The sequence below is a fragment of the Orbicella franksi genome, chromosome 2 (assembly GCF_964199315.1).
Source record: "Orbicella franksi chromosome 2, jaOrbFran1.1, whole genome shotgun sequence".
Lineage (NCBI taxonomy): Eukaryota > Metazoa > Cnidaria > Anthozoa > Scleractinia > Merulinidae > Orbicella > Orbicella franksi.
Genome location: NC_138146.1, coordinates 7467239 through 7492011, shown reverse-complemented (window position 1 = coordinate 7492011; position 24773 = coordinate 7467239). Strand labels below are relative to the sequence as shown.

The 24773-nt window shown below is 41.1% G+C and overlaps 2 protein-coding genes across 3 annotated transcripts in view; both read right to left on the bottom strand.

Annotated features, from left to right (window-relative positions):
* Nucleotides 1-24773, bottom strand: part of LOC145479904 (uncharacterized) — a 148882-nt gene that overhangs the window by 8479 nt on the left and 115630 nt on the right. The window lies entirely within an intron of this gene.
* Nucleotides 3309-24379, bottom strand: LOC145479886 (eukaryotic translation initiation factor 3 subunit A-like). 2 transcript variants are annotated; one of them, XM_081458362.1, is made up of 23 exons: nucleotides 24282-24379; nucleotides 23050-23380; nucleotides 22551-22714; nucleotides 21849-21907; nucleotides 21551-21691; nucleotides 20641-20849; nucleotides 19794-19965; nucleotides 18927-19124; nucleotides 18445-18561; nucleotides 17902-17994; nucleotides 17322-17414; nucleotides 15526-15663; nucleotides 14493-14702; nucleotides 13792-13896; nucleotides 13221-13334; nucleotides 11766-11888; nucleotides 9549-9702; nucleotides 5712-5960; nucleotides 5133-5384; nucleotides 4645-4743; nucleotides 3788-4483; nucleotides 3417-3524; nucleotides 3319-3381 (listed from the first exon to the last, which is right to left on the bottom strand). In XM_081458362.1, exons 1-22 carry the CDS (start codon nucleotides 24328-24330, stop codon nucleotides 3433-3435), a joined length of 3858 nt encoding a protein of 1285 aa, XP_081314488.1. In that variant the 5' UTR covers nucleotides 24331-24379; the 3' UTR covers nucleotides 3319-3381; nucleotides 3417-3432. The 2 variants fall into 2 exon arrangements, with proteins under 2 accessions (XP_081314487.1, XP_081314488.1); XM_081458361.1 differs by having other exon boundaries at nucleotides 3309-3524.

Here is a 24773-nt window from a genome sequence, read left to right as displayed (position 1 = left end):
AACGAGTTTTTTCCCCATCGATTTATGGCCCAAGCGCGAAGCGCGCGAGCCATTAATCGCAGGGGAAAAACGAGGTTCCGTAAATTACAGTACGGACCAAGAAAACGAGGTTAGTAAGATATTTATTATATCTCTACCGTGTGTCTGACGGGTTCGGGAACGATTTCTACTCCTGCGGAAAGGCTTCAAATTTCTGACGTACCTCGAAAGCATAACGAGTCAATTTGAAATCGTCGTTAAGTTACTCTTAAGTCGTTAGCAGGTTTTAATATACAATTTCAGAAGTAAAAGAAAGTTTTAAACTTTTACTTGCTGAAAACGTTAAGAAAACTTGGCGATACATCACGAAACATTTTGGCAACAATAACGGCTTTAAATTTTAGCGGGCCGTACAGTAGAATACGGCCTGCTAAATTGACCAATCACAGCGCGCGTACTAACTGAGAGATACAATAAAGAAGAATACACACCGGTCATATATGGAAATGTTAACCAAAAATAAGGGGCGTATAAGATGCAAAAGCCATGATGCAAAAGCCAACAACGCCATCAGAACGCCGAGCCCACGCATATACGCATTGCGGTCCTATTTTTCTTGGTAAATGATAGCGCACGCATGTCCCGGATGTTGTGCTGCCGTTCCTTCCGTTCCCGCTGAGATGTAAATATTTTCGCTTTGTCATTTCGTTCCATAATTGTTTACCAAGTTTATTCTAGGACTAATAGAGTATAATATAATCAAGCGAGTCTCTCAAATTGGCAATTTTTAGGTAAAATTACGCGTGGGTCATTACTGCTGTTAATACTTAAAGGCCTTAGCGTAGGAGAGAGTGATGCAGTGATTTTGTATTCACAACATCGACTCCATCAGTCATGACAGTCAAGTGAACAGTTCTTCGCTTTGATCGATCGTGTAAGCAGGACTCGGTCATGTTTGCAGTGAATAGCTTATCAATCCCGAATTTTCTGATCCGTGCAGTACTCAGACCTTACACTCGAATTAATCAGGAACGATCTGAGACATCTGTCAAAGGAACGATTTGACCGTAAACCTTCCCAACGGCCAAATCGTCTACGTTTAAACAGTTCAGACAATGACAGAGTGTGGAGGTTTACATAGGGATAAATTACAGCCCGAACTGTGGATAAATAAAAAATACTGGCCAGTTTGGCACAAAACGTTTTTTCTGTTTTGCCTGTGTTTCACTACATTATGCAGGGCTGATGATCAATAATTGCAATCTGTTCTGGGATCGAACAAGTCACCTAGTAGGACTACTAGATAGTCGTACCTAGACCTGTTCATCTGACAGACGTATTGTTAGGTCATTGTAGAAGGTATTTATTTTACATCAAAGATCGCTTACCTCAAAGCATAAGAAAGCCTCACTGCAGATTCCCGAGCTTACAGTTTCGAGCTCGTTTCCCTGGGAGTGCAGTGAGCCGTATTTCAAGGCTTGCGCTGTACAACAGACAACCACTTTCTTTCGCTACACGGCTGGATGAGTATCAAGGTCAACAAACACATGCTAATCATTCTAGTGTCGCCTAGTCTCCTCCGCAGCCGTTTTTCGAGATGTCATGCAACGCTCCCCCCAGAGAAAGTTTCTCTGGGGGGAGCGTTGCGTGACATCCCAAAAAAACGGCTGCGGAGGAGACTAAGTGTCGCCCAATCCACGCACATTTAACTACTACTAAACTAGCGCGAGTTCCGTATTAGGAAAACATTGGTCGAAATCTTTTTTGCAACTTTTTTATGGACCTGGCCGATAACTCGCAAAAAAACAGAGACCAACATTTCCCATTACAGACCGAAAAGATTAGTTCAGTGAAATATTTTTTATTATAATAGCCGTTTTACAGTCAAAACAAGTCAAGCGTACCACTCAAGTATACACTGATAAATTGATTATTTGAATATTGAACCCACTAGTCGTTTAAAGGGTGCAACAGAGACTTCATTGTTTGAATATTGAACCCGTTAGCCGTATTCTTGGAACGACTAGCGGGTTCAATATTCCATTAATCAGCGGGTTCAATTTTCAAATAATCAATTCATTAATGTAATCTTGAGAGCCACGCTTCACTTGGTTTCACTGTTAATGCGTCCTCGTGACCCTTTCAGTACGTGTTCAGCATTTATTTTCTTTTGTCAGGTTGCTTTCACGAAAGTTAAACCGTCTTGCCACTACTTTTTGCCATTATTTTTCCTAGTACTTCCCTCGCTCTCGGATAGAATGTCTCACATTAAAAATCAAAGGCAGAAATGATTTCGTAGCCGTCACGCAACACGAGGCAAAAAGGAAATTTCCACGTTTCAACGAACACCAGTGGTCTTCCTGGTTTCTATCATTCTCCTCATCCTACGCCGTCACTCTCTCTATCAACAGGTCGATCTCTGCCAAAAACCGTTCGATTACAACATCTGGACCTTCTGGAAATTTAAGTCTGGCTTCCAAGGGGAAATTTTGAGTGAAGTCCTATAGAACGAAACATCTGAACACCACTTCGGGACAGACTTTTACCTTTGCATTTAATTCCCTTTGTCCAAATTAGTTCCTGTCAATAGGAGCTCTAATCGAACGGGTTTAGGTTAATAGTGATCAAAACGGGGACATTTTTGGTTATAAAACCAGCGTTGAAAGACCCCCGGAAAAGGGGGAAAGACGTCTGGGGACGAAAATGATTTTGTATCCTGGTTGAACATCACGCAGAATGGAGCGGGTGTATGGATGGATAACAATGAACAGTAAACTAGGAACAACAAACGACTTGCATAAATCATTTATTGACAACAATATTCATTTGCCGCCATTTACCCTGGCTCGAGTTATTCTTAATAAACAGGTTTTAAATAGGCCGCGATCGATATATCAATGTTCTAACATGGCTCCGAGGCTTTCAGGACAAAATTGCAGATTTGTTAAGTTCCGCGTGTTCCAAGAACACCACCAAATAAAGAAGTTCGACCTTGATGCCTCGGAGCCCTGTTAGAATATTGATATATGAAGCGTAGCCTACTGTTTACATTGGTAATCACACACGCACACAGATGTAAATTTTACATATCACGTGCTTCAAAGCTTCTGTCTTGGATAGCTATATCCACCAAGCAGGTTGTGATCTAGTGTGGTCCTGCAATTTAGTCTCATTGTAGGTTAACTCGAGTGACACTCAAGCAGGTTTAAGCGAGAGTTACACATGGTACATGAATCACCCAAACAGGAGATAATCACCGTGAAACCCAGTGTGTTAATTTAAGTCAAACTACAAAAATCCACACAAGTTTTAACCATATTTCTGATGACAAATCCAAATAGGCTGGAAAGCTGTGCACATCAAGTCAAGGAGATATGTGCTATTTAATTCAGTTACTCGCCAAGGTAGTGTGATATGTTTATTTCAGTTCCTCGCCAGGGTAGTGTGAACTCTTCATTTGTACTGAACTGTGGTCCAACCCTCTGGATCTGATTGCTCTGCAGGGGGTCGTTCGCGACCGCGACGGGACGCTGACCAGGATTTTCCTACAAAAGAAAAGTAACTTTAAACTTACAAAAGAGCTAGCAGTGCACTGCATGGAAACGATACGCTGGTCGCTAATTCATTCTTTCAGTTCGCTAAAGGTCGTTTCCGTAAACCACAGAAAATAGGACCAGATCGTAAAGAGAAATATAGGCAAGGGGAGGGGGGATGCGTGGGGTGGGAAGGGGGAGGGGGGGTCTTAAGCTAATCTGAAGACGTTCTCAGATTACAAATTGGGGAGGGTGGGAGGCTTGCGCTAACCAACCTTCAGTACGTGCAGGGGGTGGTTCTCGTCTCCACTGATCACGACCTGGCTCATCCCCTCTAGCTCTCCACGTATCACGATCACGGTCACGATCATCTGAACGCTCATTCCTCCACCCAGGGCGATCACGATCATCACGATCTCGATCTCCTCTAAAGCGGTCTCCTTCACGGCCTCCACGATCCCGATCACCGCGATCACGGTCAGGACGCCAAGAATCCCCTGATGGACGGTCACGCTCATCTCGATCACGTCCCCGCCAAGCCATCGGTCTGTCACGGTCGTCACGCCCACGATCATCGCGTCCACGTTCATCGCGTCCACGAACATCGCGTCCACGTTCATCGCGTCCACGTTCATCGCGTCCACGATCATCGCGACCACGTTCATCGCGTCCACCTTCATCGCGTCCACGTTCATCGCGTCCACGGTCATCGCGTCCACGATCGTCACGCCATCGGTCGTCACGACCACGGTCGTCACGGCCACGATCGTCACGGCCACGATCGTCACGCCATCGGTCGTCACGTCCGCGATCATCTCGCCCGCGGTCATCACGCGCACGCCAAGCACTTGGTGGTGGACGGTCACGTTCGTCACGATCACGGTCACGGTCACGCCATCCACTTACGGGAGGACGGTCACGGTCATCCCTCCTCCAGGGACCACGGTCATCCATTCTTCCACGGTCCATGTCTCACAAAAGGTAAAGAAACAGATAGATCTTAAAAGTTGAAACCTTTTTCAGTAATAATCCAGACACGGTTATAGGAGACCAGCATATAAGTAGAGCAAAAACTCCAATCCTCAAGCGTATAACACAACCACATGCATGTACACAGTTTGACATTTCTTACCACGTCTCGGGGGACCATCTCTGTCCCCGGGCCTCCTCCAAGATGATCCCTCATCACGAGGCCCTTCTCTGTCGCGGTCATCCCGTCTCCAGGTCCCGCCTGAGAGAATCAAATCAGCGATGTTTTATCTAACGTCTTATAACGTTGACTTCGTCTAACAACTTCAACTTGCGGCAATGGCGGAGTTTCTGATCTTAGTGTTGATATGTAAAGCTGCTACTTTCATCTTAACAGGTTCTCGGCTCGGATAGAATAGTAATCTTAAAATTTAAAGTCATTTTCAATCTTACTTAACAACATAAAACTATGGTGAGAGAGAACGAGCTCAATAATTTAACTCAACGATTGCCAGACATTACTTTCATGTAAAACAACATTCCCAGCTGATAACTTTCCAGATTTTCATAACCGATATCCTTGCCAATGCCTGGGTAACGTAAGGACAACTTGGACGTGACTGCAGATATATTGTGACTACTAGAACGAACCTGGACCTGAGTCACGGAAGCGATCATCACGGGGACGATCGTCACGCAAACGATCATCGCGGAAACGATCGTCGCGGGAACGCTCATCACGGAAACGATCGTCACGGAAACGGTCATCTCGGCTATCACCACCACGACGCCGATCAAGTTCCTGATCACGCTCCTCTTCACGGCCTGGTGGTGGACCATCACGTTCACGTTCGCGATCATCACGCCTCCATGGTGCACCACCTTTTGGCTCGTCTCTTCCTTCTGAAAACAACATAACAAGGAGGAATAAGCTAAAAACACAAGCACTTTCACTCTACTCGAGTCACTTGCATCAAGCTTAAATTTCAATCTGTGCGAGTAATCCTGGTATATGACCATTCAGATGAAAACTATAGAGTTCAGTTCTGCTTATGTGTGCTTGCCGGTTTTCATTTTCCATTTTTCTTAATCGGGGGCTCTACTTCTTGATTGGAACAAGATCACTCTTTAAGGCCACGGGTCACCTCCACATTAACTTCCCAAACGCGACAGCCAACTAACTTGGCTCCTGACTGAACAATGCCAACAAACGAGCTACATGTGGCTCACCTCTTTCGTCTTTCATATCCCTGCGAGGTGGACCCCACTGGTCTCCGTCTCTGTCACGGTCCACTGGTCTGGCTGGACCATCTCGATCAGTCTCAGGTTTGCTTCGAGATAGATTTTCCTTTTCTTCAATCTCCTTCTCTCTTTCTCGCCGCTTACGTTCCAACTCGTCCATCCTAGCAATACGCTCACGATACTCCCGTTCTTTCTCCTCCTTCTCTTTACGAGCCTTCTCCTCAGCCTCTTCGCGCTCTAGTGTTTTATTAAAAAAAAATTAATCTTTAATCTAGTGGAAAGAAAGGCAATTACTCATTTTAAGCACTCCATCTGTTAGTCATTCAATACCACAAAGCACTTGCTGCATTACCAACGGGAACTACGAAAGACTTCGTTCAAAACAATCAAATAGGATAAGGAAACAACGACAACTGTGGCAATTAGGCAGATGAATAATGAGACATTAGAAGCAAGGTGAGCATCTCAACTCAATTTTTCAATTCTATCTCTCGGAAGACACCCGAGGGCAGGAAGAGGATATATGGGTTGGGATGGGAAGATGACAGAACCTGTTAGATTATTTTACCGTCAAATTCAGAATTTGTACACAGCTTAACTGGTTCATACCCAAGTTTGTTGTGTACACGTAAAAACGAGGTTGTTTCCCTCGTGATTTTTGATATGTGTCGAGAAATTACACACGCCCGCAAAAATCCTGGCAAAGAGCAAATCCTAAGGGACCGTTCATTTTTTATAAGGTAGGGGGGGGGGCTGGTGGGATTTGGGGGGGGGGCCATGCGAAAAAAAATGGCTTTCGAGGGGGGGCCATCCCAAAAAAATAAGGGAAAAAGGGGGGGTCACGTGAAATATTTTAGTAAAACCTTAAACTGGCATGATGTTTGAATATCAAAAAAATTGCTATAGAATAAACATAGAAGGCAGGATACAAATTTATTATAAACTTTCCATTTGCTTTAAAAAAATGTTTGGCGACAAAAAGCATTTGTAGCTACTGAAAAGAAGTATTTAACACTGTTATTTTCGAATGCAACTTTCACTGGCAGTCATCTTCATCTTCGCTGTCGCCGAGTTCTTCGTCGCCGCTTGTGCTGCTATGGGAGTCTATGAGAATCGAGTCTGCAAGAAGCAGCAATGGTTTCCGTCAAACTGCCTGGATCGTTCAGCTGTAAACCTTTTCTTAAACGACTCGTCGCTTTCGCCATTATTGCGCATTTTGGAATGAGCCTCTTTCATGATTATTATGGACGTGCCCCGTTCTACATCGTGCAAGACATAGCAGCACTCAACTAACGTCAAGGAGCTTAAAGGAAAAATACGCACTCAACGTATAGCATCAACCCCATTTTAAAGACGGGGTTTGCAAAAGAGGAGGAAATAAAAAGGAGGAATAAACCTATACATCGAGCAAGAGAAACACAAGCTCGATCAGATAGCTGCAAGAAACATAGGAATGTCTCTAGACAAACGTATAGCTTTCTCAAAGTAAAGCTACAGCGTCTCCGAAGGAAATCGTAAGAGAACAAATATGATATCCGTGATAACGATCTACCTACTGTGCTTGCAAACAGTTCTAATCACAGCCGGGCCCGGCGTCACAATATAGAATGCAAGTAAGCAACATGTTCACGGTAAATTTCATATTTTGTCCCTCAAAAGCAAATTCATGGAGATTTAAAAGCATATCTTGCAATAGAAATGAGCCTAAACAATGCATAAACACATGGCAAATTACAGAGGTGTCAAACTCAACGAGTCGACATGCAGATAACAGCGGAAACCATGCAGACCTATGACCTGTAAAAATTTGCCATAGCACGATCTAACGGCTCAACTCCACTAAAATTCCTCCTTATTACACAACATGAAGTGCCCTTCATGAACACGAGTGAAGCGACAAGAAAGGTCGAGTGACCGAACAGAGAACGGTAAATGTACAAATGTCACGAACCGTAAAAGTCGTGTAGGCTAGTCAACCCCATTTTACCTTGAAAATTAAGAAATTTTAAACCATAGATAAATTTAAACCACAACAAGTATGCTAAAATTTATAAAAAGTAATCCACTATTTGCAAGATTTGAGAACACTCGTAGCTTTTTGTTTTACCTGGACAGGGCAACATTTATACATGCCTATCACTAGAGTAGAGGTAAAAACCTTCCAAATAAAGACATCTGTAAATTAAATGTAACAATGTGTTTCACACAACACATCAACAGATTTCCAGTTTTTTCACAACACTTCGTACTTGGTTCAGTATCACAATGCAGGAGCAAGGAAAGACTCTGTTCCAGGCCACTGTTACTTCCGTAAGATTGAGAAGTTTATGAATGAGCACTATGAGGAGGGGAAGAACTACAGAGAGTTTCTAAAGTTGTCCTGTCAAGAAAAGGTAGGAGAAATTTGTTCTTTTTGTTGTGAATGGACTGGATCACCCATAGAAAGATATCCTAAACCAGTTCCTGACCATTCCTGCCTACCGGAATACCACTACCTCTCCTACCAGAAGACCCCAAAAGAAGGGCGTGATCCAGATGACTGGCAGCCAAGGGTCCAAGCGAAGAAAGAGCATGGAAGTGGCAGGCTGGTTTTATCTGACCCAGAGAGCGTTGCTCTATTTGCAGATAAGTTTATTGTCAAATCAAAGTTTGTGGTGGATTATCTTCAGCATCTTGAAGTGCTGGAATTTAAAAGGAAAAGGAGAGCAGAAGAAAAGGCGAAGTTAAGTAGGGACGCAAAAGATAAATCATATGAGGATTATCCTTGGACTGAGTTGTGCGAAGATCTAACCAAGCTTAAAAAGCAACGTGTTCCAGAACAAAACAAGTACTTGAACCACCACGGGCTGAAGCAGCATTTGAAAAGCAGCAAGAGTGAGAAAGTAAAGGCAATTGTAAGACATTCATGCTTGCGGTAGAAGAGTCCTCTCAGAGCTGGCCAACCAACACTGAGAAATGCCAGGACATTGACACAAAATGACAACAGGGTAAGTGCTGACAGCAGTGAAACGGATGAAAGTGACAATGATGAGTATGACAGTGATGCCATTGACTCTAGGGGAGAAGATGACTCAAGTGATGTCATTCTTGCATTCATCAATTCAGATGAGGAAGATACCAATGAGAGGCCAAATGCCACACGCTCAGGGCGAGCCATAACTAGGAGATCCGAAATTGACTTCTCTTTCTTTTGATTTGTTTTTTAAACAACAGCTCTCTGTAGTATAGGGATTGTAAATATTGTCTTCATAGTGAGCACAATAACGTGAAGTAGGGGGATAATAGAGAAATATTAAAAAAGTTGAAATCTAAATATTGTTTGTTCAATTTTTTTTTTTTGGGGGGGGGGTCATCCCAGAAAATGACCGCTATAAGGGGGGGCCACGTGAAAAAATTGGTAAGCTGAGGTGGGGTCATGCGATTTTTAAATGGTGCTTCCCAAATCCCACCAGCCCCCCTCCCTCATAAAAAATGAACGGTCCCTAAGAGGCTTCGCAACAGTCTTTTTTCTAAACTTAATGCACAGCTCCGCAGGAACGAGCAGGTAGTGTTTGAACTTATATTTGAAGTTCCAGGTTCCAGCTCAAGATAACACTAAATAACCACATCTTGATTACCGCTTCTAAAATAAAGGGCAAACATGATACTTTTCCGACCCAAAAGAAATTTGATACGTTGTTCCTTTACCTACCTATTCCAAACATCAAAATAATAAATCTAGTTTGTTAGTACGAAACGATAACACTTGTACGCGAACTGGACGAGTACAAAAACTGAGATCTGTGTCAGATATTCATGTCTCCTGATAATTCATGGTTTCCATACCTCTTTTTTCCCTCTCTTCTCTCTCCTTCTTTTCCTTTTCTTCCTTTTCAATCTTTCGCTTCACCTTCCGCTCCGCAATGCGTACTTTCCTGCGCTCTTCCATGCGTTGCTTCCTGGCCTCATCCAGACGTTTTTGGAATTCTGCCATCTTTTCCTGTTAAGAAAAAATATTGGCTCTTCGTACGTTCATACGCTACACTTGATAATGCCAAGTTTCTCTTCAATGAATACTATAGCTCCTATAAAGCAGACTGCAATAAGTGAAACAAAAATACACGTAGACAGAAGAAAGCTACTGCACATGTAACAAACTTAAAGAAGGTACGCATAGTTTCACTACTTTCTTGTTTGCACGAGGCACACTGAGTAGGCCAATGATTAGCGAGCTTAACTCCCGATACAACCAGGTCACGAACGGCTTCTACTTTCACCTTGCCTTGCACTTGTACACTACAGTGCGTCGCGTATTAAACTTCACTTCATACTTCAACTAACTCCTTACGCCAGAGTGGTGCATAAGGCTCAACCTCGTTCCCAGGGTCCTCTCTCTTCTTCCCTCGAGAAAGTACCCTGCTTGCGGCTGGTCACGAGTCTACTAGATTTTTGCAGATTCCAGAAAAATGATTGAAGGGAGGGGCAGGACAGTTAAAGTTTGTCTCCACTGAGCTCACCTACTGTCCCCAGTAGGGAGTAAAATTTGTAACCTTCCTGTTGTGGATCGGCCAAACTCACAGCGAAGGCATTGACACATTCGATATCGGAGTTAAATGCATTCAATGTTCGGCTTAAAGGTTAGCTCTGCATTTGGCTGAATTTTTCCCATCGATAGTTGGACGGTCTTTGGAATTTGTGGCGGTGAAAAAAACTGGCAAAGAACTTCAAACGACCACAACAATAAAAGAACCGCGCGGTGAATTTAATTTTATCATTCGGCAAAATCACAACGTAGGTATTTACTCATTCGTTTAGAGTTAAATACGTCGTATGTTCGCCTACAAAGGTAGTTTTGAATTTGATTGAATTACTCCCATCGACAGTTTGACGGTCATTCCATTCTCTTGCGGCGATAAAAAATTACGAGAACTTAACATCAACAACGTCTGCGCGCTAAATATTAAAGCTTGATTTTGCTTAAGCTTATATTTTTAGATCGGCAAAATCACAACGGAGGCATTGATGCATTCGTTTAGAGTTTGATACGTCCAGTGTTTGGCCAAGAAACTAGCTTTGAATTTGATTGAATTCATCCAATCAAAGTTTGACGGTCATTCGATTCTCTTTCTGTGAAAATTTTTATGAAGAACTTGACAACAACGACATTGGTCGTGCTTTTGCAAAATCCTACGGCTTTCGTTTTAAAACCGTTTAGCGGTTAAGTCCAATTTTCGGTCAAGAAACTACAATCATGGACAAAAGTCTTGAGACAAATTTGCACTTTTGGTGCTTTTGCGCACACGCCAGACGCGAATACAACTTCACCTGCCTAATCTCGCCCCCCACCCACCCCCCATACAATGTTGAAAACTACTAGCTGCAATTTCTTCTGATTTTCAACATTGTATTGGCTGGGGAGGGGCAACAGTAACGCGTTTTTAAAAGGAAAGTAGCGCTTTTTTCAAACTTCAGCAGTAAAACACAGATAATTCGTTAAATTACAAAAGTGTCCCAAGGACTTTTGTCCACGATTGTAGCTTCTCATTTAGCTGAATGCATCCCGTCGATAATTTAACGGTTATTTAATTCTTTTGCTGTGAAAAACTGATTAACCTAATCCGAAGCAGGTTGTTGACGGTTTTCAAAAAAGCAGTGAAAAATAAGCGAAGTTCCCTCTCAATTAACATCTCATACTCACAGAAGTTTAGATCATAGAGACGAAGCACTGGTCAGGCAGGATCTCTGACTTGCTTCACTTTCAAAATATCGTCTGTATAGCAGTGCAACATTCACCTCCCTAGACAGTGTTGACAAAATTAAGTTGAGGACCCACCCTGTGTGCGGCTTTGGTTGGCATACGTAGACACGTGACCAGCCGCAACCAGGGTACTTTCTCGAGGGAGGAAGAGAGAGGAACCTGGGAACGAGGTTGCATAAGGCTTCGCGTATAAACCAGACTTCAGCTAATTGATGCGAGTCCTCAAGTTTTCTTTACGTTTTTACACAGCTGCCGTTAAAACTTCAATCCTTCTAATGATAACACGCAATCTGTGTTGTATTCACCTCATGAGCTGCTTGCCGAGCCTTGAAGAGATTTTCCACAAAAGCATCTTTGTCTGGCACCATGCGTTGAAGTCGTCCACTTGTTTCAACCAACTTCTTATGCTCAGTCACAGCTTTGCTGATCTGACAAGTCAACAGAATTGGAATATTTAGAATGAGACAGCGTCCACACTATGCTGAAGGAATGTTAAAACGCAGCTTTATATCTACGGTTCGGCCTACCGTCCACACTAATCCGGCACGAAAACGGAGTTTCTGGAAAACGCTCTTCAAACCGGAGGAATTCAAAGACCCCGCCTTTGTGTTTTAGCTCGGACGGAAAACATTTTCAAAAAGGAGCTTTTCGAAAACGACTTGGTCACGCTAATCCAGTGATTTCCCTGACCGAGTTTTCCTCAAACACAAACCAAAAATGACCGGTGATTGCTGCGTTTTCAAATTGCTCTGGTGTAGTGTGGACGGGAAACATTTGATGCGCTTTCTGAGTGAAACCTCCGTTTTCAAATTCCTCCGACGTGATGTGGACGTGGCCTGAAACAAAATTGATTATCCTGGTCCCAACGATTTTCTTTCTTCTTTCCCAGTACTAACCGAGAAACAGAAAAGCAACAACATCTGAGACCAGGAAAAATCGTTAAAATGCTGAAACGCAAGCATATCGATATCAAGGCTTTTCAAAACTGTTCACTTCTTGAAATAGAAGAACACTAGATTTTGGAACAGTGAATAATGTTTGCAGACAAAAATCACTGCCAGCAAAATTTTGTCCCTAAAAGTTTAACATGTAGTTGCTTAAGGACGCTCGCGCGAAAATTTTTCAACATTGATTTTTTCCTGAGACTTTGACCACTGTAAGATGATGAGTTAGATAGGTCAGAAATGTAAAAAAGTTGGGGGGGGGGGGGGGTCATATTTAGCGATCATAGTTTCACGCGCCTTGCAGCCGCAAGACGGCAGGATTCGATGTCCCGTGGACAGAAATCTTGCTATTTTTTTAACTTCCCACATTGATTTTTTTCCTTCATATTTGGACAATATGGAGATAATTGTAAATAAAATATGTTTCTGGAAAGAAAAATAGTGGTCACCGAACGTCCAAGATCGTTAAATCCAGGCAAAGCTGCAGCAATGGCCATCTGCCCTATCATTGTTTATTTTATTACTCAACGCGCCCGCTCATGCATGACGTGGCGTGTGAATTTGCGTGCGCAGTAAGGATGCGCAGAAACAATTAGCGCGAACGTCCTCAAAGGAGTTCAGTCACCTTATTTCAAGTTATTATGGCCACGTACAAAATTACCTTTAAATTGAAGGAGACCTGAAAATAAAACTTCACTAAGATAGAAAAATACTAAAGAGATAAGAATACCCTATGAAGGAACAAGGATGGAGAAGATTAAAACGGATTACAAACGACGGGCTGTAATGTGTTAATATGGAGACAATGTCATTTACCCTCTCCTCCTCTTGTTCTTCCCAGAACTGTTTGTCCTGCACAAGATGTTCTTCATACTGCTGTTTTAGCTTTGGAATCTCCTCCACTCGCATTGCTCGTGCAAGGTAATCCATCTAGACCGAGATGAAGTAAAGATTAGCAAACTTAGGCAAGTACAGTTCTTAGGCACAAGTCACCCAAGAACAAAGGGAATTTTCGTACACAGGACTGGTCAAAAAAAGGATAAACCGAAATTAAGCTGGAGTCTGTACTGTGTGTGGCAGAAAGAGGAACCAAGACAAAATCTAAAAACATTCAGCAACAGTTTGATCTTATACCAAAGTACTCAACGAAGAAATGACCGGTACTCAGTCGAATGTGAGGTGATTTAGAGTAAAATAAACATGCACAAATGATTAGTTTAATCTCCTTACCAATTTCACATAACTACTATTACAACATTTAACGACATCAAGACATTTTCTGCTCTTGCGCGATCCATCAGTTTTTTTGGGTGGGGTGGGGTGGGGGTGGGAGTAGTTGAAGTCCCTTCGATGCCTTGGAAGTGTGACAACTACACGTGTGCTTTACCTTCTTTTCTTGAGTCTTGAGTCTTATCTGCAGCTCTCTCTTCTCTTTGTCAAGTTGTTCCACTTGTCTGGCCAGGATATCATCTGCATCCATGGCTTCAATTTCCTGTTCACCAACGAAAAAAACAAAAACAAAACAAAAACAAAAACAAAAAAACAAAAAAATATATAAATTATTGTTACCATCTAACACAAGTAGCAGAGTAAAACCCAGAAGTGCACCTTGCATGCAGGGGCAGATTTTCCTAAGGAACATGTACTTCCTCGTAATTATGCATTTTTCCTTATGGTTCTTTCCTTTTAATCAATGAAAACAAAGCGACATTCAATAATTGCCACTGTGTAAAAAATTCCCCAGCATATTTATTTTCAATGAGGTAAAGGTAAAGTCTGCATACAAGCCAAGTGACTCATCAGGCCAGAGCTTATCCCAGTTTCTGTGGCATGAAGCAACTACAAATATTTCTACTCCCCCCTGGATGGGATGCTAGTCCATCCCAGGGTTACCACCAGCATAACGTTTGCCAGTACCATTTATACACCTGGGTGGAAAGAGGCACTGTGAGAGTAAAGTGACTTGACCAAGAACACAATGCAATGTCCCCAGCCAGGGCTCAAACCCAGACCGCTTGGTCTGGAAACAAGCGCACTAAACATGAGGCCACCTCGTCATTCTGACAAGAGGGGTCCTTAATCTCTAACCTCCTCTGTTAAATCCTTCAGAGCCTTGGCACCAACAGTAGTCTTCTTGAGTGCAGCAATCTTGTCCATGGCCTGCTTCTTCTCGATCTCCTGAAGCTCCTGTTTTCTACGCAGTACCTCCCTTTTCTGTCTCTCTTCATTGAGACGCTTCTGTTCTGCTTCTAAATTCTCTTTTTGCTGTAACCTCAACATCTTCTGTTCTTCTCGTTCCTACGTTACATACAATTACAGTCAAATGAGTGTTTTGTCTCCACGGAGAGGTTTTGCAAGTCCAAGAATCTCATGTAAATGTATGGGGAATGCACTTTCACATGCATTTTTAAAAAAATGCTAGTAAAACAAAAAGTGTCCAGGCTTGCATTTTGCATGTGTTTTGGTCGTTGACCTACTTGTACAGTTATGCAAGTACTGTTGGTGACCTAGCAGACTACTACACCACCTTTCTTGAATACCTCCCTTATTTTTTCACTGCAAAATCTTTGCTTCTACTGTAAGTACATGTACAGTATGTCACTAAGTTCACACAGAACCATCATAGTAATGTCTTCTTTTGTTATCACAGAATAAGGAATCAATAATGATACAACATACATGTATTGCAAGGACTTTCACGTAGATTTATGTACAAGTTTGTAAGTGTCAAGTTCACTTTTCAAAGAAGTTTGATTTTAACTTAAATGAATTCTAAAGGGTGAACAAGCTAACCAAGAGTAAAACGTTACTAAGATAGAAAACAAGAGAAAGAAGTGACTTGCTAACCAAAAGTACAAGAGACTTTAAGAATGACCTTTATGGCAAAGAAAAAGAAAACTTACTGTAAATTGCCATCTGTCTTAAGCCGTTGGTAGACTGAAGTGAGAATATTAGTATTGTATTTGCTGTAAATATAAGAGAGTTTCTTCATGCTGGATTGTTATAAAGGTTAGAGGAAAGGGAAACACAATTTTTGCTGTTTGCCCTTTGCCAAAAAATATGTCATTCTTCAACTCTCTATTTATATTGATATTAATAGCTATTCTTACAAAAAACTTGCCCTTTTAACATGAAGAGACTCTAGATATTCTTTGCGAGCCTCAATCACAAGCTTCCTCTCCAGCATCTGCTTGTGTTCCTTCTTTGAAGAGCGTAAATACACCTGGACAATCCTTTGCTGTTCCTCTTGGCACTTTTGCTGGAAATGATGGAGAAACCAAACATTACGAAGACATGGAAAAGGCTATGAAGGAAGAGTTGATGAGGACAGACAGTGCTGCATCAGACTATGGGTGGTTAAGATTCTCCTCAACACAAGTTGGATGCTAGGACAGTTGTTTGAAAATTAGTCATCACTTGCAGCACAATACAGAGACTACTCATGGCAGATAGTGCAGAATCAAATTACAGAAGTATAGTAAGAGATGAAATTACTGTTTTGACCTTTTCTATACCACAGCCAAACACCCACTCCAGCTGGCAGATATGATGATTTTATTCCAACAGCCAGGGATAATAATTCAATTAAGCCATCTCAAACAACCGGGCTCTCAGTGATGTTATTTGTTTGAGGGTGTATATGTATATACACGTCCTCAGTGGTTTTGCGACAAAACATGGCACGTAAGACATACAGTGTAAGTCCTTGGTAGGGAAAGGGGCTGTTGAGAAAGACATTTGGGTCAGTGCATCACAATTACAGCATGCCTAAGCGGTCAGCTCAAAGATTGATTTTCTCTGCATTTGACAAGTAAGAAGGGCAAAGTGAACTAATGTACACACTTGACACCAGCTGGATCAATGTGTCCAGCTTCACTTGTTCACGAGACAATCCATACAACTCTTACCTATTCATATTGAAGTCCACACAAATGTATTTCCACAGGAATGAGATTACCATGACAAAAAAAAAAGGAAAAAGAAAATTCAAATGAGTAACAACTTCTTAAAGTTTCTTTACAAGGAGGAAGGAAGATCCTGAAGCTTGCTGTTAATCAGCCTATGGGTGGTTAAATCTTCTCCTCATCACAATGGTGGATGTTAGGACAAGTTGGTGTTGTAAATGTATCATCATACACAGCAAGTCTTAAAAGAAACTTTTGATCTGCAACTTTACATGTACATGCCTGTGGTGATAATGTACATGCTTGAGTTTTGTCCAGTTACTGATTCCTTTAATTTGTTAGTGCTGATCAATGTAAGATTTCTCCTTGCTATGCCACTACGTCGTCTAGCCGACAGGTGAACAGAATACAGATTACAACCCTGTAGGGGTCTCATGACGAATCAATAAATTCTAAGAACTAACACAAAAGCAACTCCGGCAAGGGGGAGGGGAAATACTCCCTATACTGGCCTCTACAGGGAGGCTTTGCTCAAAAGAGGTACCTTTCTCAGGTTTCAGGTCTACTAAAGGCTAAGGATTTCACAAGTTGAGGTCTATGAAAGGGTAGAGAAATCTGAGTATCTTGACTCCCACAAAGCATGAACTGAACAAATAATACTTGTTTTTGGTTTAAATCTCTACTGGCAATGCTTGATGTTCTCCCATAATGTTGTTTGTCAACTTCATGCCATGGGTTTAGAAAAGGGATATAGTGCTCTTAAGTAACTATGTGAAATGGTTACCTTTTTTCGATAAAAGGTATATGAACGGGGTACCTTTTCTGTCAAAATAGTATACAAAAGGGTTACGGTTCGGACCATGGGGTGGAGCATCCCCATACAAAACTTTGTAGGGTACCTCCCCCCCTTCTGAGAAGGCAACCCCCTAAGCTTAAGTGCATTGAGTATCCCTGGGGAATTCACGCAAGTGTCCAGTGCACAGACACTTCACATTAAAAAGACCTTGCATACCTTGATGGCCTCAGGTTGTATTTTGGTGATCGCCTTGTGCAATGCTGTAGACATCAGTGTCAACTGATTTCTTAGACGCTCTGATGGCATTGACTACAACAAACAATACACAAATTTAAACATATAACATTGAGAAAAGGTTACTTACTAGATTAAGTCAAATCAAGACAAGCCAAAATTTCATACTAGTCAGCTCAAACTCAAGGCTAAAGTCTTGAAATGTCGGCAAAACCGATGACACAAGGCAATTTCATACCCTTCTGAAATTTACGACAGAGCAGAGCCTCAGTAACACAATCTCTTACTCTTGTGCAATGGTTGCAATTTAAGAACTGTTGCCATCATTACTACATGTACATGTATGTGTACCTTTTAAATGAACAAGAATACCTCAGCTCACACCTAATAAAACTACCTTAACCCACTTTTTGCACTATTCACAGTGCGACTGATTAAATGAAAGGTATACGTAGCTAATTTAATGTCTAACTTTGCATTATTTTAATTCCCCTGGCACAAGCCCAAATCTGTGACAACCTATAAACCTATTATGAGAATTTCTCTGCAGATCATACAGTACCTGCAGGTACGGTCCTTCTGGCACCTCCTCTTTGTGAGCCACATGCAAGTCAAGTCCAAAACTGATGGCCTTAGTTCTGTGATCAATGCGCACCTGCATAATGCAACAAAACAAAATAAGGATTGAAAACAAAAAACAAATTCACTCATTCCCAACTGAACCAATAAGAGTAGAGTCTACAATCTCCAGTGCCCAGTGGCTGGATACTCCACAATGGTTTTTCTCAACAATTATTGCTATGTTCTAAAATATTACATTACTGATATTTTTTTTCCATGGTTTTTCCAACCAGCTGGATGCTCAACTAATGTTTTTCTTACTCCTTATGGTTATTTTGAGTAACCTGTACTTATTTTTGATTTTACGATAATTAGTTAATTAAACTGATGTGTAAATATTGGGTACAAATATATGTTTCTGTTACTTTTGAACAGGAACTTGGGTCACAGTGTACATGTATTTTGCTAACTGGTTGCAAACAATTTGCTTGTTATATATATACCTAAGTTCTCACTAGATCAAGAGTTTCACTGTAAATAATACCTGCAGTTCATTTTCCAGAGCAACATCCACAATGGCTCTTTCCAGCTGAAACTCTGAAGCAAATGGCACTAATGACAACAACCGAGAAAACTCAACTGTCTGGTACACTTGAGACACCTAAAAACAAAATGCAAAGGTTTTAAAAATACCAATCAAAGAACCAGAGCATCCCTAATTAATACAACAGAGCCCTAACCATTTGCAAGCTTAATTTAGATTTTGCTACCCTGTAGCTGTGGGCTGCTACATGTACTGTAGGTTAGCCACCACAACCCACACCACTTCTCAAACATCATTACTACATGACAGCAAAGTAGTATGTGGCTGCCATTCTACAGTTTACTTCATACACATATACATGTATAGTCAGGACTCAAGATGCTCTAAGTAAGAGTCTCCAGATAAAACTCTCAAATGTCGTGTGTTTTACACACAGCAAAGGGCAGAACCAAAAAAAGTAGTTTCACTAATCAGGACAGTACCTGTTTCAATAGTCTCACGATGGCCACCTCCTGCAAGGGTTTGATGTACTGAGACAACTCCAGTTCTTCGTTCTCCAGCAGGAACTCAAAGAAGGCATTGACCCTGGTGCAGAGCTGTAGGGGACAGAAGTCCTTCTCTAGGTATTGATACAGGTCCTGCAGCTGCGGCATAATATGCTGCTGGACATTCATCTTCAGCTACAAATAAGAAGAAAAAAAAAAACTGCATCAATACATTAATACAGTTTAGCCCTTCAGGTCACCAAATGAAGTATTACTGTACATGTGGTTCTTGTATCTGGCTTCCATGATTTAAATCAAAATGTCAGAATTGAGAATTTGGGGTATTAAAAGGCATTATACATTCTAGCTGAGGGCTTAGCTCTTTAGCTCAAAAAAGTGAGGAGACTAATTCAGCCTTTTCAGTTTGAGCGTTCTGAAAGAAATGACTCACTCTGTAGTCTGCGATACAGTTGTTGCCACTGAGGACTGTCATCAGGTTTTGAGTCACCTGTTGCCTTGTTACATAGCTGTAGCATATGATATTATTTAATGTCAATTACACAGGGGTCGTTACCCAGTTCCCAGAGCTGGAGGCTCATGATAAATGCTTTGCTTTGTTGCATAGTGGGTTAAGTACTGTATATCAACAACAGGCAAGTTAACCTATAACATTAAGAGCTCCTCAGGCAGATGTTCCAAGTATTTCCAAATAGAATAACCTTCAGGAAACATTTGAGTTCTGCGCATGTATCAAACACACACAACTATCTGAAGAGCCGTTAGGCTATGAAACCCCAGTGAACATTTAAGTACATTGTTGTTTGTTTAGGTTGTAAAACTGCCACACAAAAACATAATCCTTACCATGTCATTTATGAGCGATGCCCTTGTAGGGATGGTCTGCAGCCCAAGGAGACCGGCTAAACGGCGGGATTTCTCACGTGCAATCTCGTCCAACTCCAGATGCTTCTCTGTCTCACTAAGTGACACTGGGATTGGAATGGCCAGTGTAGCTAGCATAACTCTGGATGCCATTCTGGCAAAAAAGGAATGAAAACGTAACAATGAGTTGCTATAGAATACAAACTCATTAGACATCACACTGATATCCAAACACAATGCCGAATGGGCTGCATCAGACTATGGGTGGTTAAGATTCTCCTCAACACGTGTTGGAAGCTAGGACAGTGATGTAAAAGCAAGTCATCATCTGCAGCTCAGGAATATGTACACATTGCTAACTTAAGAGGGGCAGATAATGCTTATCAGTCAGAATCTGGTTCAAACGGTTTGGTTTACAAATAAAATGTAAAATGTAAAATTTGGCAAGTGTTATTGTATCATGTTTCTAAAAGTGCCTCTCTCATCCCTGGCACATACATGGGTATTGGGAAACTGTCTGGGTAACCTTAATTTATGTAATGCTTAAATCACCCTGCAATAGACTAGCCTCTTATCCAGGAGATGTGGCAATGATTGTTGTTGCTTCATGCTCCAGCAACCACAGTTAAGCCCCAGCACCACTTGCAACAACACCATCTCTTTCTTTTGATCTTTTGGATTTGAATAGGGTTTACCAGATGTTAACTCCAGGGTATATATTTCTTTGGGAGGATGTTTATGGGTGTATTAAGTAATTAAGATATATCACTTCATTGACCACCCTTTGTCAGTTCCCCACAGCATTCAAAGCTGCTTTACAAAAACTTACTTCTGATGTTCCTCGGTGGTAATCGTCCGCTTCTGTTCTCTCGACAGCACATACAGACGATGAAGGGTGCAGGCATGAAATAGGTAGTTCTCAGCCTTCCAGAAGACAAGAGCAACCTTCTGGTAATAGTTGGCCATCACCTGAGGCTTTGGAGGTCGCTTGGAAAGCTGCATGAGTCCATATACATCTTCTACAGCTTTAAATGCTTCCTGAAATAGAGTAACATGTAACAGAATTTATTAAAATGCCCCATAGTCCAAGATAAGTAGATTTACAAAATTTGGGAGTTACAGAATTGTGGACACTTGGCACAGCTGGTCCCAAACCAAAATTGTTGTTGTTCTTCCCTCATTACAGTGGACAATTTAGAAGCATTGAATGATGTATATTCTGCAGTCTTGGAATGTTCACTAGTTTGTACACTATTCTGACCTTTAATGCATGATTGTGAATCAAAGTGAATGTGTAGTTTACAAATTAAAAGAATTTGGACATTGTACATGTAAAGGACTATAGCAGTATGTGACACTTCGCCACCGAAAACTGGGTCTTTTTCAAGACACCCCCCTACTGAGGACTCTTGCTATTACAGACACCAAATGACAGTCGCAATGGTGTCTGCTATAACAAGAGTTGACTATGGTTATATGTAAGTTTGACAAATTCCTTATTGGTAACAATGAATGTGGACCTGAAGCACCAAACTGAGAAAATTCTGAAAGATACCATACCAGAATAATTTCACAACAAAACCAAGATTGAAATTTAATATATCACTTGAACAAGCTTTGTAGACATATGCCTTAGAAGTTGCCATTCACATAAAGTCACTGCCAAGCATGTATCTCTGTTTCAATGCTGGGTTTTATTTGTAAGACAAATTCTACCTAACAAATAACAGTTCACAAACCTGCCATAGTTCCATGTTGATGGCACTCTCCAACTGAGCAAGTCGTGTTTCCAGGTGAAGCTGTAGCGTCTCTGGGTTGGTGAGGTTCACTGTATTTGGCTGCCCTTGGTGCTTGATGGCATTGTTCAAATGATTTCTCAACTGAACAATGAAACACAAAACAAAGTTACAAGTTAACCACTAATAAACATGAGAGCACTGTAATTCAGACAATGACTGCAGTTTGATGGAGTAAAAGCACAAAAATACCACAAGTACATGTTTTCTGTACATGTAACAACAAAACAACTGTACTTACATTGTCACATAGCTTTCGAAATTCTGTGCGACGGGAATACTTCAAACAGAACTTGAAAGCTAAAATTAGGTTACATAAAGTTAGTATTACAGAGGATACTGAAAATACTTAATAGTTACCCATGTGTGGAATAAATGTGATACAAAGCATGCACTTCATAGCAAATGTCCCTTCCCTATTTTCTCAGGAAAAAATAATTGGAATAAGAAAAAAGCCCAAAGAAAATATGTCCGTGCTAATAGGTTACAAATCGTGTTTCTTTAACTCGATAGAAACACAGAACTAGCAGGAGCTGTTGATGTTATATTGGTGCATGCAAAGAAAATTAAATTCTTGATAATAAAAATGAACAAGTTGTTTTCTTTTTTTCTTCGCATTATTTTCTAAAAAAAAAAAAAAAAGAAAACATGTTATAGAAACACTTGTGAAAGCTTGGGATAACTCGAAAAAGCTGTGGAAACACTTGCCTGTTGGCTCATGTTCCCACAGCATTTCCTGTTCTCCCAAACTTCCACTCATGTTTCTATAACTTGATAGAAACCTGGAAAAAGTTTTCTATTTCTTAAATAGCTGTGATCACACAAATGTAAATCAATTGTCACCCGAACACTACAGCACAGTAATAATGTAAGGTAAAACAAAATTCTTCTCAGTTATTCATAAAAATGGAAGCGTTAATCAGTTTCAAGTGCTTCAATCTACCTTGTTGAGCAGTGTCATGATACAGCTTCTCCACTCGAGCATTATTTCGCAGCAGTTCTAAAACGTTGCGATATGCTTCCCACAGAAACTTGACCCAAGGTGTCAACATTACTCTGTCAGTACGATCCTGAGTGTCCTCACCACTAACAAAACTGAGTAATATGCTGAAGGAAATAAAAACGAACAGTACAGCTCAACAGTTTTCAGAAAATAATCCAAGTGCCTATGTTCCTCAACTCAGGGCTCAAAGCAAGTGTCATCTGGTTGTCCGGGACAGGTAGATTTTTCCGCTGAGAATGTAACTTTTCATTCTCACTTGCAACTGCCTGGACAAGTTGTCTGCTACATGTAACTTACTCAAAAAAAGTACAACTTAATTGAAGCTTAACCAGGACAAGAAACATTTGAGAGCTGTTGGTCTGAAAGGCAAGCTGGAATTCAATTTTTTTTTTGGAACCCTGTAACTATGCAATGCATGAAACAGCAACTAGTACAGTACCTCTCTGGTGTCTGAATCTGATCCAAGTCATCTACAATTGGGACTTGATCACGAGACTCTTGCCGTGCGGCATCTGCACGGTCTTCTGCAAGCTTGAGGAAGTAACGAATGACATCCTCAAGTGATACAATGTTAACTTGCTGGCAAATCAACTTGTACTGATACAATCCCTCCTTAGCGATATGACTTCTTCGGAGATCAACACACAGCTCCAAGTACTTGAAAAGAATGGGTTCGTGGATCTTGTTTTGCCATGTGCGATGTTTCTTGCTTTTAATGACATCATACAATGCATCCAAAGCTGGTTCTTTCTTTCCAACTTCGATAAACTCTAAAAAAAGAGTACACATAATAACTTGAGAAACGATTTACTCAGGGGATACTCCCTTGTATAGGCTACATAAGGATGTGCGGCCCCAAAGGGTGTGGTTTTTGTAGCAAGTTTGATCTGAAAAAGGGTATCTTTTGCACTCTGGCTTGGCATATTTGTAGCCTTGCCAAAATTTTACATAAATGGAAGCCATTTCTGGTTAGCTGCCGTCATACATGTACCTGTATATTAGGCCCTTTACTAATTTTAGAGGCCAGAAATGGGGTATTGATATTTTGCTCAGGTCTGAAATAGGGTATGGAAAATCATAGTTTTTTGTCTGAAATAGGGTACAGATTTCAAGGTTTGGACCACACGCCCCCACCAAAAACTTTGGCTAGTACCCCTCGGTGTTTACCACAATCTCTAGGATCTTTTAAGTTTATTCATTACTTGCATAAAACTGACATTTTAATGGCTCTTTACACTAGCTTTTTTTCTATCAGCTTTATAACGAAGTATGTTTTTCAGGTAAGAAAGGAAATCAATAAAATAAGCGATTAAAATGGTTACAGCCTGTAATAATCACGTGGTTATAAAAGTACACGTATCGTTCGGATTGAACGAAGGAAATGAAGACAATAAAGGCTAAAGGCTGACAATAACGGGATCAAAGAAAACAAAAAATTATTCTGGGGCTAAACTTGAAATTAAATATGGTTAAATCAGCGATTTTGGGAAGCAAAACGAAAATAAAGAATCTAGTCCTATTCTGATAAATATCGACCGAACTGACGAAGATTCGATGAATTAGATAAATTGACTTATAGAAAACTTCGATCAAGTTACTTTTCAAGATTCGAAAATAGGTTAACGATAAATCTTAAACACTTCTTGTATAGTACAAATGACTGTTTCTTACCGTTGGCTCTTTTCAGAGCATTTTCCGGTCGCTGAAAGTAAACCGGCATGGTGGTAACACGCCGTCCCTTTCCAACGCGTTCACCGAGAAGAAACACGACCGTAAAGCTTTCTGGTCAGCATTTTGCCTCGTTTTCGAAACTAACTGCGCGGGATCTTCGCGCGGAGCTCTCGCGCGAAAAACACGCTTGATTTCGCGCGCAATTTACGAGGTTTTTGCAAGCTTCATTTTTCGTAAGGATTTCTAGTGATCACTTTTAAGATGGTAAACTTAAGCTACTTCTGAGGCAAGGAATTCCCAGAGACGACAAAATTCGAATTGTCGATTTTGCCCCGTGACTTTAAACTATTTCAAATTTGATCGGTCGAAACATTTCCTTGTAAAATACCACTGTATCTATATTTTAAAATTTTTAGAGGCATCCTACTTCTGTCTGGAGAAAGGCGACAGTAGCTTTCACCCAATGTGCCCTCATTACCTGAGTGGTTCGCC

Excerpts from the sequence above, each read along its gene's own strand:
- LOC145479886 (XM_081458361.1), bottom strand. The coding sequence starts at position 24,330 with ATGCCGGTTTACTTTCAGCGACCGGAAAATGCTCTGAAAAGAGCCAAC. Across the intron at positions 19,125-19,793 it reads CATCGCTCATAAATGACATG|CTGAAGATGAATGTCCAGCA; the intron begins GTAAGGATTATG and ends TCTTATTTGTAG. Across the intron at positions 4,484-4,644 it reads AGATGGTCCCCCGAGACGTG|ACATGGACCGTGGAAGAATG; the intron begins GTAAGAAATGTC and ends ACCTTTTGTGAG.